This window comes from Atta colombica, unplaced genomic scaffold, assembly GCF_001594045.1.
Source record: "Atta colombica isolate Treedump-2 unplaced genomic scaffold, Acol1.0 scaffold146, whole genome shotgun sequence".
Taxonomy (NCBI): Eukaryota; Metazoa; Arthropoda; class Insecta; order Hymenoptera; family Formicidae; genus Atta; species Atta colombica.
The window spans coordinates 76,374-93,494 of record NW_017259235.1 but is presented as its reverse complement, the minus strand read 5'-3'; the positions used below and the strand labels follow the sequence as shown (position 1 = coordinate 93,494).

The following is a 17,121-nucleotide window of genomic DNA, read 5'->3' as shown; positions in this document are numbered from 1 at the left end:
TCTCTCTCTCTCTCTCTCTCTCTCTCTCTCTCTCTCTCTCTCTCTCTCTCTCCCTTTCTCTCTCCTCTCGGAAAAGCGCGGGGATTCCGGGCGTCATCTCCTCCCTTTATATTCGCACAAGTTTTCCGATCGTTTGTAATTAGCGAACAGGGACGATGTAATTTGTTGTTAAATTAATTATCGAATAATTCTGTTCATCCGTTGAATCTATCAGATGGATTAATTCGAAATCTATTAGCGTGAACGACAAATCCAATGTATTTCGCGTGTATTTCTTTGTACGAACGAGTGGGATGAGTCGGTCATATTCGCCGGCGACAACTCAAGGTGAGATGTTGCCGGAGTAATCGGGGTCGATACGCGTCATGCCGGATAATGCGTAGATAGCAGAAGACGCGCGTCATTGACCGCGAGTGGAGGCGCCGCTCGGTGGACGTTGATGAGTACTAAGATTGGGATATACTGTTGTGCTATTGTGTTCAGGAATCCAATATTAACCCTGCAATTATTATCGTAATAAAATATTAACGATTATTACGCGTGTTCTGCATTCATTTCGCTATTGAGAATTAATCTGAGAGGCTTGATGTACACAACTACCTACCAAAATGCAATCTTATATTCTAAAAACAGATACTGGTAAAATTAATACGGTAAATTTTTTTTTAGATATAAAATCACAAATGATTTCCAGTGGATTATTATGGATTTTCTACAATAAGATGTTACCTAAGCTTTAAGTCTTAATCCGTAAGAAATTGATCAATCACAGTTGGATGTGAAAATAATCGACTATGATTGGTTAGTTTCTTACGGCTTAAGATTTAAAATTAGGTAAAGACTAATGCAGAAAACTCATTAAAGTTTTATTTTTCAAGAATAACCAACCCTCAAGAAAATTCGAGTGTAAATATTACTTAGTTTTGGCGTATGTTTTTTCTCTTGTAAAACTTTTTAGAATATGCAAGAGAGTATAGCACAAATGATGCGCAAATTATAGTTCTTTAATTAAATTTAAAATAATATGTAATTTAAATAATCAAATGATTGTTTTAATTATGTATTATTTATGTATTAAATTTAATTAAAGAACTATAATTTGAGCATCACTTAACGCGCTATTCTTATCGTCAATTATATTATTATATTTTTTACATTATCGAGAGTTTTTATATAATTTCTTTGTATTTAGATATATATAAGAAATTAAGGAGATTAAAATCGATATGCTGTCATTATAAATGTCATTTTCGAAAGTTTCTCTAACTCTATAGCAAAATTTAAGTCATCAATTTCTCAGTGCTGATTGAAACTTTCGAGAATCAAGTTGTCTTTTCCGCTATTTTGTCCAACTCGTCTTCTTGTGCGTGTTATCCAAACTCTTCCCTTTCCATCGCACAATGGCAATCTGAATTTCGATTTGTCGAATCTCGCGGGGAACGTAATATCGCGTTCTTTGATCGTCGACTACTGAAGAGCCCTTCGCCGATCAACTTACGACCTCCTGCCGGGGGTTGCGTCGTACAGCTTCACCGAGTGACTTGAAGTACTGTTACCCATTGTTTCGCGAAATGGATGTTCGATTCATTAATGTCGAAATTGCTTAGCGGCAACTATAGACAAATCCGTCGGCACAGGGTTTGCGAAAATCGACCGAACATACGACTGCCTGTTGGGATTATCGGTTCGCCGAGGGTTGATTCCGTTACGGGGTCTCTTTGTTCGTCCAGGTAGAGAAAAGGAAGGACTCGTCCTCTCTTTTGTGAGCGCCCGCAGGTATATGGGTGCCAGGTCGACGGGTACTGCTGTCGTTTCTGCGATCCGCCGGTCATTATCTTCGCCAATGACGAGGGTGTTATCCTTGAAGTAAAATTTATCATTCACGGTACGGCGCATCTGGAGACGATCGGTGAGTAAAGTTTTTGAAACTTTCACTAATACTTACAATTAGTTACGGAGAAGATTGATGTGATTGATTATATTATTGCTTTCTCTTTAAGAACCTTTTCGACGAGATATAGTGAAAACGATAAAATTGATTTTTTGAAAATATTTCTCTCAATGATATCTCATCTTCTAAATTGCGTTTCAAACAATATGAATAAATCCAACAATAAAATAACGACTGACAATACACCACAATGATATATTTCTCAGCGAAAAACGAATCGCCTTGACTTGAAGCAAGTTTAAAGAAAGAAGAAAAAGGGAGAGACAAAAGAGAAGGGAAACAGAGAAGACACTTTTTTTTAATATCCTTTGTGTCACCCTTGTTCATAAGTCTCTGTACGTGTTGACGCGTTTCTGTACTGTGAGCCAGAACGTATATCGACCACCTTGTCTCAATCAACTAATTCCGCTGAATGGCCAATCGATTATCTCCTCGGTCGAGCGTGAATCCACGATGGCTCCCCAGAAAACAAGCGTCTTCCGCCGTTTGCGATTTCTTCCTGTTTTAGCCTCACATCAGAATTTGCAGCCACGCGCCATGAAATCTTTCGCTCCGGGGCTTAGAATTAGCTGTTTCGATATTGTATATAATATATTATACGTAAAGATAACCATAATTGGCAGTTCTAATATGTTGTTAATTATATGAAAATGTAAAGTAAAGAGGAATTGAGTAACGTGTAAATGTGAGCGACAAATAAAATTCTTTTTATTACCGAAGTGCATATCGGCTCCTTTGTTCCTGATAGTAATTGGAACGGAGTTGGGATAGGTTCAGGTAACGTTTAAAGATAATTAATAGTTGCATGGCCCGTAAATACCGCTATCAGTGAAGCGTGCGGCCCAAGTGCGCGTGGGATCGGCAAATGGTTTCCGGGCGCATAAAAATTAATGGATTTCGGGCTGGCCTTCAACAGGACTCTTCGATTTCGACAGAACTGTTCAAGGTCGATCGTCCGGCGGATGTAAATGAAAGGGAAGCATTCTGTGCGCGCGCATAGTTCCTCACTTAAACTCGTTCAACTATCTTCTTTAAATTCTCCGAAGAGAGACTTCTCGAAGCACGCAATTACTAGCAATTGCTCTTTAAATGTATTGGCTGTATTTTGCAAAAAAAAAAAAAAAAGAAACTTTACAATTACTATTGTAAGATTTTTTTAATATTTGATTCTTGTTTTTAGTTCTCACTGGATCTAAATCTATAAAACTAATCAAATTAAAGAATTTTTCAATTATCTATTATTAAAGAATCTTGTAACAGTTGCAAAGCTTTTTCTGTTGAACATAATCGTTGAAATTGTAAATAGATATAGTCATTCTCTGAACATAAATTCCAAGATTCTTTTTTGTATGTGCGATGATTAAAGGTTTCTGAAAGTTTAAGAAAATGTACATGCTCACGTAATTTTTTGTATTTTCTGAGCACGTTTGATTGCTGTGTAAATTTTAATCAATATTATAAACGCTAATTAAAAAGTGTACCACAATATTATACCACATTAAATACATTTTTCATAATTGTATTCATCATTTTTTATTCTATATCTCATTAATCTTTTTTATCAATGTAGATAATTTTTGAAATACGTGGAGAAGGGTTTTAAATTTTTGAAACTTTTCTATCTTTTGTATAAAATTTACTTCTTTTTTTCATAAATTCCTTTCAAGTTTATTCCTTTCAACAAATAAAAAATATGTATTGCAGAAATATCGAATGTTGATTATTATGGCAAAGGAGCAAATAGAAAATATTAAAATGTTAAATATTTCGTATAAATATTAGACGCAAAACATATTTGTTTTATATATCATATAACAAACATGCGATTCTATATTTTAGATACAGTCTTGCTTTTACTCTGAAAGAATAATCTACTAGATCGACGATTGGATTTCCGATAATTACATGTGGTTTTCGCGTGATTTCATGATATCGAACAAAGTTTCATCAGTGGAACGAACGCGGAAGCAGCTATAAGCTAGGGATAGCTTTAACCCCTTCGTAGATTGATAAAAGCATGGCAAGGAGAAGCAACTGGGATATTTCGGTGATGAGGGGAAGAGACAAGCGCGGGAGATGGAAGAAGATAGCAATAGAGGAATGAGGGGGAAATATGCTGAGGGAGGAGCTGAGGAAAAGGCAACGAGCGACGTGCTTGGAAGCAGAGAAGAGAAAGACCGCGAGGGTGCGTAAGGGCGGAACAGCCTCCGGAATCAATAGCGACTACGCATCCTTGGAAAATTTTCGCACCGGAAAGTTGAAAGCTATAACATTGAAAAGCATTCGGCCTTTTCATTTTAGCGAACATTCATTTTAAGATTTAGTTTTTACATTCTTCGGAATTTTCTCTAATAGCATCTACAACTTAAGTATAGATTCCAAATTTCTTCGGGATGTTATCTTAGTTTAATATTATTATTTTATTCTCATAGTGAAAATTTTCAAATGAATGTTATATTTAAAATGTTCTACAATTTCTTTTACCTTTAACTAAAAATATTTTTCTAGATAATCTTCCAATTAACCTATAATATTAATACTAATAAAATATTTATTTCAACTTAAATAAAAAAATATAGTTTTTTTGTTTATTTGTGTTATGAAAATTTGCGAAATTACAATAATTTTTCAAAAAATTGAAAAAGTTCTCTCATTTTTAACTCAACAGTTATTTCTCGAAATATGTTTAACAAATTTTTGTTTCTATTTACTTCAGCATCTGTTGTGTGTGGTAGAGAGAGAAAGTTACATTAATTAATGCTTCAAGTTATATAACCACTGCTGTCTTAAACCGTACTGAATTATTTTCGCATTCTTTTCGCATACGGAAGGATAGGAAAGAAGTAAAGAGATGGAGTAAGGAAGATAAGTCGAGCTGCAGATAGGGCAGAAAAATCACTCACCTCCATCTGTTGCCGACCTGGCCGACCGGAGATTCTGGTAGGGCGGTGCCGCTACCCCTGCAAGCAGGAAAAGACATTCTATAGGATACGCAGGGATGTAAGGACCCGAGGTATTAGGAGTCGAGATGGGAAGGATGAGAATAATCGTGTTTTCCGCGCTACTTTTTTCAATTTTTTCCTCATTGCTTGTACACCCATGGAAAAATAATAAATGTTTACGTATAAATATTGCGAGATAAATATTGCTTTCTTAATTAAAAATTTTCTATAAAATTATCAAATTTTAATTATTTTATACAAATGATTTTATATAAATTATTAAAATAGTTAACTGATACATCTACCAAGCCATTGGACATTTTTCTTCTTTCCTTGACATCACGAGATATGCGCCAGAAAATGCGTAGCACGCAGCCGATATAATTTACCTAAATAAACATCAAGCTGGCGAGTTGTGAGGACAGAGTTCGTCGAGTCACGCTGAGTTTCGCGATAGGGAAAAAAACCTCGCTCGCTTCTCCAATTAACCGCCTCTCGCGACGTGCATATTAATTGCGGTATATTTGATGGTGGCGGCGGTGGAGGTGGGAGTGGTGGCAGCGAAGGGGGAAGAGATAGAAAAAGAAAAAAAAACTGAGAGAATTAATAATAACCGCTCTCTCGTTTGAGATACGCATCTGGCCTGGTCGTTCGGCCAGGTGCAACGTCAACGTCATCGTCGTCGTCGTTGTCGTCGTCGTCGTTGTCGTCATCGTCATCGTCGACGTCTTCCGTGATCCGTGCATATTCCGGGGGCCCGGCTCCTCCATGGCGTTCTTCTTTTACGCTGGTCACGGTAATTAAGAGGCATCGCCGTTAAAAATCACCCTCGTCGCGCGCGCTGTGTGGAATTTCAATTCGCTAGGGAACCTGTTCGCGGCCTGCGGGGCTGCTTGTGTTTTCACTTTCCGCGCGAGTACGAGTATTAATGACCGGAACTGTAGAGCGCTGCAGGATGTGCGATTTTTTGTGAATGCAGTTGTGTCTATATTAAGATTCGGGTACTTCGATTTTATAGACGTTAAAGTGCGCGTTCTTTGATCTTTAATTTCTTAGTGCTACCAATGAAGACTAAACTGGACGATTCTTAATACATATGTGAATGAGAAATATCTGAGGAATTAATGACTAATAAGCAATATTCGCAAGATGATATAATAACACTAGCTTGCGAAAAATTGTTTTTTTTTTTTTTAATGTATTATTGTCTACCGAACACAAATCCATTTTCCAAATTTAACTATCATGTCACAATTTTTAAGAAAAACGACGTTAGAGAGCAAAAAACAACAATTTTGAGAGCTTTTATGACATCGGCAGCTTGTTTTTTTGAAATTTTGTTAGTGCCATATATGTTAACCTTGAGTTTTAAAATGCATTTTGTTTTGTTTCGATATGATTTCTCATTTTCAAAATATAGCAAATTGAAAATAGCTATATAGTATTTTATCATTTTCATATCAGTTTTTTTATTTAGTACGATCTGAAGTACAGTATATAATAAAAATATAAATACAATATCATGTGTATGAAAGCACTTTCTACATAATGCAGTATTAAGACGAAATAAAATGCCTTTTCCATATATTTTCCATACATGAAAAAATAACTTTTTTCAAATTGTTATATCACAAAAACTCAAAACTGCAATTCGCAGGTGTAATTTGCAAACTTATTGTTCGTTGATTAAATTAGTTTATAAATATAATAATTGTAATTTTAAGCTTAATTAGAAATTCCTTATGACCGGAGGAATTTCTTAGGACAGGAATGAAAATATATAAAGCGGTACAGATTTGAGAAGCCTAAGAATTTAAAGTGAGTTCTTGAAATATTTTTTGGTAAATTGTGCCATACTCAAACGTATGATAAACGTATGAGTGTCAAAAGAAGTGTATTTAATCTCTGTAATAAATCACAAACGAAATCGTCCTGCGATGCAATGATCCCTAATTTAGAGAGAGTGTTTCTCGTGAGCAGCTGGGTTCGAGAAATCGCGGATCGCTTTTTAAGCGACTGTTCGACGATTTTACGATTGTGTTAAGGCGGAACGAACGGAGTCCACAAAAATGCCCAACCGACTACAAAGGGCAGCATAAATCCGGAGAATAAAGAAGAAGAAGAAGAGAGACGCGTGACAATTACTGCACGTCAGCGTACCTTCATTTCGGAATAATTAAACGGGGCCCTTTTACACCTGCGGATCGCGCGTACCACGCGTATCCATGAAATCCGGCGTCCACCCGTGACCGGACACGAGGCTCGATCCGGGATCTCGATAAGAGATCGATAAGCGGGTAACCGCCTCCGCTTCTTCTCGGCGGGACAAGACGAGAGAGAAAAAAACGGCCGACGTCACGACGAAGCATTATGCAACGCAGCGAATCTGTAATTAAGATTTTTCGCCGTTATCTGAAGTCTTTCTACCTTCTCCTTCTTCGGAGCGCACGCTCGCGCTGATATTAATTATTAATGAAGGGGATACGCGTGGTCATCATCATTTCCAAACAAAAGGGATTTATCGCGTAAGACGGCCGTCGAACCTGAGGCGCGTGTGCAGCTTTTTACTTATTAAACTTGAGAAAGATATAAGAGATTGGAAAAAAATATGTAAAATATATTTGACTATGTTAAATATTATAAAATTTTCTGATAATGATTTATCAGAATTTATTTATTTATGAATAATAATATCGATAATATTTGTATTACATAAAATATTATCGAAATATTTTAATTTAAATATTTGATAATATATAAAAAAAATTTTTGTGTAATAATCCAATTTAATAAAATCATGAAATTTGTTTATATGCAATTTTAATTCGCTCGAATATTTAGATTAAATTTTATGATAAATTGAAAATTTATTTCATTCTTTTTATAAGGATTTGCACAGAATTTCGATGCATCGTTTACATTTTAATTCGACTATTAATGAAAAATCGCAACCTCTACGCCAAGTTCGTTATCGTTGGGGCGAAAGAATTATTAAACGACGAGACCTCGCTTCACGCCTACTTGAGGTCTCAACAGCGATAATCGCATTTTCGTCGATCGCGTATTACTTAAGAGCACAAATTGCGTTGTACCCTGAAGCATTCGATCGATAATTCGGATCGAAACTGCCGGTATTACGTACATAAAGTTTAAAGGTGTTTCCACGTCGGTGCATACATTTTATATTTTATGAAATAAACGGTTTTGTTTTTGAAATATAGTATCTATAATAAAAAATTTTTTTTAACTACATACAGATTAAAAATAATTTTGTTAAATCATCAAAATAATTGTTGGACAATTAAAATAATTACGTAAAAGTTTCAAGTACAGAAAGTTTAACATTCTAATAATCAATTTGAATGCCTTTACGTATAATTAGTTTGGTCCAATAAAATTCTCCACACATGTTATATATATATCTTTTTCTAAAATTTTTAAAATCTGTATCAAATTTTTAGATAAATATTTCAGCAAAAGTTTTCTTTCTGTACTATCACGAGTAATCCGAAGTCTGTGTAATATTAAAAAAAAATTGCTTTCATTAAAATTAGATGATTTAGTCAATATGGAAATTGCTCTTAATTACAGAGAAGTAAATATTAATAAAATTAAATAAATAAAAAATTTCCCAATTAAAAGTTTATATTTTAACAATTTAAAAAATATTAACGTTTATCAGATATACTTATTATTTAACACAATAGCATTTGACAGAAAAGTGACATTTATTCAAAATCGTGAAAAATGCATATGCAAACGCGATACTCAACTTATACTAATGAAGGTAAAATATACACTTTATTTTTATTATTCTATAAATCGAAGTGTCGCGTTTGCATATGCATTTTTCACGAGTGGTCAATTTGAATTACGATTCTGATTAATTACGCGCATAATAGACGATTCGTTAAGCGTCGACGGACGATGCCTTGTTTATGAAAGTGCAACGAGATAAGCGCGTGCTAACGGCATGCGTGTGGACGCAGCTGCACGTACGGGGCCCTCTCGCCTATCGAGAGAGCTCCTCCTCTCATCCGGACGTCGTCCCTCGAGGCTCGTAGAAAGATATACCTTGAACAAACACGTCGGAAGAAGAGATCCTACCGGGCGGGACCGTACGTATCGTTTTACTTTCGCTTTAACGTGACAAGGCGCCGCCATTGCTCCTTGCGTGAATTTGAGGAGGGCAAGCCAAAGAAGAAAAACTTATCTTCTTTTATGAAAGAAGGAAGATAATAAGATGGTGTAAGTGAAATTTAGAAGTATTATTAAATCGTGATCTCCATCTCTTCAGAAATATTTTATTCGCTAAGAGATCGCGTCGATTAATTAAAAATTATATATTATATTTATAAATAATACTGAGCCGCTATTTCTCTTCTTTACTTACATTAAAAATTAAATAGAACGTGTTTATAACATTTGGCTTATTACCTAATTAAAAATCTTTTTTCTTCTTTCTGATTATATAACTAATCGATAAATAAAAATATGTATATGTATATTGAGTGATGCGTAACACAATAAAGCACGTTATTAATAAAAATTCCTTTTTTTTACTTGCTGTACAATAGATGATAAAAAAAAAAGCAGCAACAATTTTGCGATGTATTTATGATGTGGAGGCCTTAAAAGTAAAAGGAAAGATAAATGAAGACATATTGCTAAAATAATTAAAAACCGCACGAAGAAAGATAAGGGGAGCGGTGGCGAAATTAGAAGCATCGAAGAAGTTAAGAAACTTGCACTCGGCAAAAAAAGAAAGATTGGTAATAGAGCCGGGTGTGTGCATCAGCGCAACAAGTGCATGCAGGATGCACTTCGGTCGCTCGGAGCCAGCCAGTGAGGAGTTGGGGTGGGTCGAAGAAAGGGGTGGAGAAGGACGAAAGAAGCGATGGAATTAAATGCATGGCGGAGGAGGGGAATACAGCAGGCGAAGAGGGCACGAGATCGGCACGCGCCGAGTGCAACGATTCATGTGAGGAAGACTGAAGAGGGAGAAAGAAAGAGAGAAAGAGAGATAGAAAAGGGTGAAAAGGAAGGATAAAAAGAACAAGAGAAATCGACCGAGATGCACCGTAAAGAGGGCGAGAGATGCGCCTCGAGACGAGAAGATGTGTGCCCCCCCTTCACCCTTTTTATCTCGCGAACGTGTTCGCGGTCGAATTTATGACAGGAGGTGGAGAGAGATTCGCTCGGCGAATGACGTGCGTCGTGCATGGCTTCGAGTGCCCGGGGTGCATCGTGCAAAGTGCATTCGGACTGCTTACCAGACTGCACCGACCGCAGGGGGGCTGCTACCCCTTTTCTCCCTCCTGGTGTATGTATATACATGTATATTGTGCAACAACCTGCGTCGACCTCATACGCCGCGAGGTGCAGCGGCCTTGTCATGTAAATGAGAAAAGTGCATTCGTACGCACGCGTGCGAAGTTATGCGGAAATGCAAGCGACGTACACATGCTTTCATGCTTTCGGTCATCATGTTGACGACCGGTATATGCTCGAATGACTCTTTTAAAAGCGTTAGATGCAATGTTTCCTGGGGTCAACGAGTAGTGCACTTGTCGTCCGAGATGAAATGTCAACACGCACGGAATTGATTAACATTAAATGAAGATATATCACGAAACATCGTCATTGTGTACTACTAATGTTATTTTTTTATGTTGTTTTATGTCGTTAATCAATCAGATCTGCGAGGACAATAACGCAGCATCATTCTTAGAAATTTTGGAAATGATTTTAAGCTAATTTTAAAACACATTACTGTTCAATATATTTTAAAGATATGATCAAATAATATGGCATATGCAACAGAGAAGGGAGTGAAAAACATCTCACTTGGGTCTTTCTTGGGGTCAACTTGCAAATGAGAATAATATACTCTGACAAGAATTCTGTTTTAATACTCAAGTAACTTTTAACAGAATAAAAGTAACTCTATCTCTTTCTGCTTGGTCTACAATTGTTTCGAGTAAGAAAAAAAAAAATTCAATTACTTTTTTCATTCATACTGTACATAATTTTATTGTTAGAAGATTAATTGAATAAGCTCTTTTTTATAAAAGTTATTTAAAAAAAAATGGGATAACAAAATTAATTTTAATAAATGAGGGAAAACTGTAAAGGAACGGAATAAGTCTGTCTGGCGTTGACTAATAATTTCGTTACATGTTTTCAAGCTGTCGACTCGTACGTAATTCCGACCGGTACGTAATTCCCCTGTCTGATGCGGTGAATGAGTATCGCACGCAAAAACAGAATAATGCGTATTGCACGTGCACAGATGCACCGCAAAGTGGAACGTGCTTTCTCGCGGCCAATGCACGGAGGTGAGTCTTTGCGGTTACACTTTCGTCCGACATATGCGCAAATGATACCTGCGAATGATTCCACGTGCCGAATTGAAGAATCGCAACGTGTGGTTGTCAACAATGTGTACGTGTCAACAGGCCGCAAATGTGTCTGGCGACATACGTTTCTGAGAACTTTCTTGGACACACAAATTTCGGGACTCTTTAAGGCTTGAAAATAGAAGGAAAGGAAACGTGTATTCGATGTCTCGTTGTTTGCAAATTTTATCGTAAGCATATTAATAAAAAGAAATCTTCTGAATAAATCAATATGTTCGATATACAATGAGAGAAAGTTTTGCTGACAATAAAATTTCATTAATTTTATTATTACAATCCGAGTTCTCATCAACTTCTGACTGGATACTATAATATTTTTGTAAATATTTAAATCTAAAACTTTAATGTCTCAAAGTTAAAATTATGGAAAAAAGAATCGTGATATATATATATATAGCTCATGTTCGATAAAAAATAGCTAAAGTATCCCTCAAATAAATGACCACATTTTTATTATGATCTTCTTATCGTCTATCATCGTCTAATATAATTTTCTATCATCTAATCATTTTTCTAAGTCATTATATAAGTATTACATCAAATTCTTCGAATGCAAGTAGTTTGTTAACATTAAAAAAATCGTTTTTAGTTAAATTTACACGCAAAGAAATTAAAAGCAAACCAAAGGCTAGGTTGTATGCGCGTATTTTCGGGGTTAGGCATTTTCCGGTCGGTTCTCACACTCGCGGGGGCTACTTACGGGCGTAAAGGGGAGAAAGAGAGAGAGAAAGAGAGGGGGGAGAGAGAGAGAGAGAGAGAGAGAGAGAGAGAGAGAGAAAGAGAGAGCGAGCATCGATGGCGGGGCAGAGGCAGTTAAAGTGGACGGAATTGGGAGCACGGTGGATCCCATGGAAGGCATTGTCGAAGACTCGACCGAGGGTTGAGAGACAACCCGCGGGCTTAAACTAGTTTCCGCTCGTACCAGTTCGCCGCTTCCACGCTTCTTCCTCCTCTCTCCTTTTCACCCCCTCTAACCCTCCCTCCATCCCTCGTTCTTTCTTTTTCCTCTCCAGTGTGCGCGAACGTCGCTTTACATTTGAAACATATCGGCTTATATGGAAATGAATGTTTAGCCATGCATCGGCTCCTAAACATCAAAAAACGGCGAGCGAGCTCGCCGCTGGAAGCCGCGTCTTCGACCTATTGCAGAAGACAACTCGGAAGTGATACCCGTTTCCCTGTCTCCGTCCCTTTCTATAGAGTATAATAAACTTCTACTCTTCCCTCGCCTCGCCTGGCATCCGTTCGTCCATCCTTGAATAACGATCTCCCACGGCGTGTAGTAATAACGATCGCGAAAAGATCGTGCGAAGATCGTTGTGTTATCTGGGCTTTTCATATTAAAATTCGAGCAGTATTATAATAGCAATACTAGAATTTAATTTACACTCGTATATATATTTATGATAATTGTTACTTGAAAGGATCATTCAAACTGGTAATCATCAAATGAAAAAGATGGAGTGCAATCGTATTTCGTTTTAATTGAGTTTTTCATGTTTTTTTGAGTTTTCGTGTTTATTTCTGTGAATCTCTCTGTGAATTTTTTAATAATTTGAAATAAAAGCTCCATTCTTTTTCTTCTTCAATTGTAAAAATGTTATTTTCAAAGTTCAATTAAGAAATTCTGTTAGAATTTAATATATCTCAAGGTAAATTTTCATCTTATTTAATTAATACATTTTCTAAAAACATAATAAACTTTTTAATTACAAATACGAGCCAAATAAACGAGCATACAAAAATGTTTGATAATGAATTATTGTTTAATACTAAGGTAACAATAATCTATAGACGTTTCGACTCACAGAGTCTTTTTCAATATAAATTTATTATTAAATCAGCTTATTCTACTTAACGTACAATATATTATTGTTTATCGAAAAGAATTCCATGTCGACTATTCCATTGTAATTAAATCTGATGGTAATGGTAAATCATATCTATAATAAACTATTGTAATATATATTTTTTCCATTTTCTTTAAATTAAAAGAAAACAAAAAGAAAAATAGGAGACAAATGCTTTTTGGAATTTATCAGTAAGTCAATGTGTACTTTTATACATATCAGAAAAGTTGTATCTCTGCCACGTATACGTTATCTTTTGTATTCGATAAAATAGTCATACGTTTATTAAAACGTTTTTTAATTAGCGTTATCTCTTCGGTCGAGTATTGATTTGGTTGAATGACAAATTCTCCGTATGCGACGGCACGTTCCCGAGGCATCGATAAGGCTGCTGTAAGCTGCTCACTGGCGAAGAAAAAAAAAGAGAAAGTGACGGTGGTCGATATCGATGCACAAGGGATGAAAGGAAGAATGAGAAACGAAAAGCGGGCTCGGGGGATGGAAAAATAACAGATTGCAGTTATGGCACGAGCGAGCGAGCGAACAGTCTGACATGAATTCTCTCAGCTCGTAGCTCGTGAGCAGGAGTGGCAGGTGCTACATTTTTTTTCGAATTGCTTGCCTCATCGTTGAGAAAGAGAACACTGCCTCCGCGATGTTGTGTAGAGACTCCCAAACTGTGCCTCGCAAAAATGCGTCGCGTTGAGTATTTATTTAGATTAATTCTTTTGTTTATTGAAAAAAGTATGACCTAGATTTTTTTTGTAAACTGTTTCTTCCATATGACTACGGCCAAACATTTTGGAAATGTTTGAGAAATTGAATATAATATTTATTGTATTACTTGGCTTGCGCAATACGATAAAAATGGACAAAGTATTTACATAAATACATAAATACATAAATAGTTTCCTGATTGAATTCAATATCTTTTTAATATACTTAAAAGAGCAGAAATAAATTACGACAATATCGATTGCTAGTGTCACCATAATAGAAGAGCTTTATCTTTTAATATAGATTTATTAGAGGATATTTATTATTATGTTATTTACGTTAATAATAATGCACGAGATATTTAGTGATAAATAGCGAGTTATATCTGATTATCTTATTGGCTTGTCAAATAAGCAATCTATTGTGCGAGGAATTTATGAAAATTCACGATTTATGGTAGACAAAAGTGCCGACCGCTTTATGATATCGAATTGATGATGGTATCATGGCTCTTGGCGCTTCGTTATCGTCAACATACGTTGAAACCGTTGCTGCTATTTATAATGTAGATACGTACCATCGATCCATGTATACGTGAGCATGTGAAGAGAATAGTGGAGAGTGTAAATAGTATTCTAAGTATATTTCATGCACGATTCAACACGAACACACAATGCTATCAACAGTTTAGAGCAATGCTACAGCACTAGTGTAACTATCCAAATATAATAGTCAACTCAACAATTAATATACCCGGTTTCATAAAAAATAAGATTAACTTTAATCTCAGTTGATTTTACTCTTTATCCTTTTACTCTTTATCTCTTTCTAATTTTAGAATTAAAAAAAAAAGATAAACAGTAAGTTAAACCGAGATAAAAATTAATCTACATTGATGGAAAGGAGCATAAATCGATAAAATCTTTCTTGGAATTTCTAATCTCTTTAGTGAGATTATTTTTCTTAAACCACTGCGGATGCTGACAGCATTGAACTGCATCTTCTATCTCTATTCAAAGTGATATTCCTCACACATTTAATACGTATTTTAATACGCATTCTGATAGATCTCGATGATTTATGATACAATCCGCAATAAACACGATTTAACGTCTCTTATCCACATCTAAATTAACACGATAAGAATCGTAGATTTAAAGTGAAACGGATACGATAATTCGCACAATCTCTTACAGGAAGATTTTCAAGGTTTAGTACGTGGCGTAACAAAAAATATTTTAATCGCGCGTGTTCAATATGAGTATTTTTAAATTACATTTTAATAAAGAATACAGATCTCTTTTACAGATTATTTAAAAAAACTGAAACTAAATTCCTAAACATACAATCGTGTTAATGAATTTTGATACACTTTCTTCAAGGTCATTTTTTAATTACAGTCAATTGACAAACTATTAAAAGAGACTATTAAAACATTAAAAAAAAAAAACAAGCGATATAAATGGACAGTTTAACGCACATAATAAACGGAATAAATTCAACAATCGAATATCTTTTCCCTTTCTATTAACTAACTTCAATAAATCCCAGAAAAAGAATTATAAATCGGATAATATTGTATATGAAGCAAACAGGATAAATCTAATAAAGGGGTGTCCTTTCTCTTTTTACTAATTAGCTTCAACAAGCTCTAAATAAAGAATCGAGTATACAAATCCCCCTCTATAAATTTCGAAACGCGTTTTGCTCTCTATAAATTTCGGAATGAGTTCCACTGTGACGATACGATTTAATCCACGGCGATTTTTGCCCGAGCACGTTCGAGCACGAGTTCGAACTCAAACTCTTGTGCATGCGCGCACGCGCGCATTTACTCGCGTGCGGCCAATTACGCACCTTGTTACGCGCGGTATTACGCGCGGCCCGATCTCTTCTGCGATCGCCTGCGTGCAACCGGGCACGGGTTAACGAACCTCTTGAAGTTCCGCACTCGCGAGCGCGGTGTAGAACGAGAGAAAGAGAAAGAAGAAGAGAGCGAGGAGACAAGAGAGAAATTAAATAAGTATGAGATATGTACGCGATTGATCTGCGTATTAGCAAGAAACGCTCGGTCGGTAGTCGCCTAAAAATAATGGCTCAATAATTTTGATAACTTTCGATATCGATCGCAGTTTTAATAAATAAAAAATCGCGATGGGATCACGGAGTCCGTGCCACAAATTTATGACGATCAGTTAAGGTTACAGTGCAGCGGCAATGCTTTTTTTTTGCAACGACTTTATTAATATGACTGAGGGTCTGTAACGCGGACATGTGACACAAGATATATTTTATCAAGCGTTTTTAAACGATGATACATTAAATCATGCGATCACACGCAATCAGAATTTTTCATGATCATGCCACCGGTATTCGCTACAAAGACCTAACATTTTCAACAGATCAAATAAAATATTTAAAAAATAGAATAATATTAATTCAGTTTGTGATATATGAAAAATTAAATAAGATTTGAATTTCTTTACACTTAATTACTATTAATTACAATCGCTGTTACATTACAAACGTAAGAATTTGTTATACTGACTGTGACAATTCTATAATTATTAAAATAATTTTACATACGAATGTTTATAAATTTTGAGAAACCAAATTTAGAAAAGAATAATTAAAATTTATTTTTTTTCTTCTTTTGGATAGTTTCCATGTACAGAAATCGCGGAAATATCTTGAATTTATGAAAATTGATGTTTAGCTTTTTTTTTTTAATAAAAATTATATATTTAGACAGATTTTTCTTTCTTTCTCTCTCTCAAACTATCTAAAAACCATGCTTTCACAATTTAATGACAAAATTTTTGTAACTTACCGTTTTTTTGCTGCGCTGGCTACGGATGGTTCTACAACGAGCGAGGATCCGAGATAGGTATATCCTGCAACGAAAATGAAGGAGCTGGTTTTTAGGTGTGTCTCTAAAGAGGCGTACGAAATTCATGGACACGTAACATAACACAACGGTGCGGCCAGTAAATAGAGCGATTACCAATCTCGCGGTCCAGACCTTGTTATTGTAAAGGGTGTCCTTTCATCTATTCACATAATAGAAGCCGACGAAAGTTAACGGTTATTTCATTGTTATGGCGTAAATAATCCGTAGTTGTCCAATAGCGAAAATCGACATATTATATACCTTTTCATTGTATTAATATTCTCTTTTTGGTGCAAATAATAATAACTTTCCCGAATTGATATCTTTGTCTTAAATTCATTAATTTACAAGT

At 35.5% G+C, this 17,121-nt stretch overlaps 1 protein-coding gene across 1 annotated transcript in view; it reads right to left on the bottom strand.

Annotated features, from left to right (window-relative positions):
- Positions 1–363: 363 nt before the first annotated feature.
- The window catches only part of LOC108685086, a 39,482-nt gene continuing 22,724 nt past the window's right edge, over positions 364–17,121 (bottom strand). The window contains exons 2-5 of the mRNA XM_018189725.1: positions 16,710–16,773; positions 14,328–14,429; positions 4,855–4,911; positions 364–499 (exon numbers count right to left, since the gene is read on the bottom strand). Coding sequence (XP_018045214.1) covers positions 364–499; positions 4,855–4,911; positions 14,328–14,429; positions 16,710–16,773 — 359 coding nt within the window. The remainder of the gene's footprint in view (positions 500–4,854; positions 4,912–14,327; positions 14,430–16,709; positions 16,774–17,121) is intronic.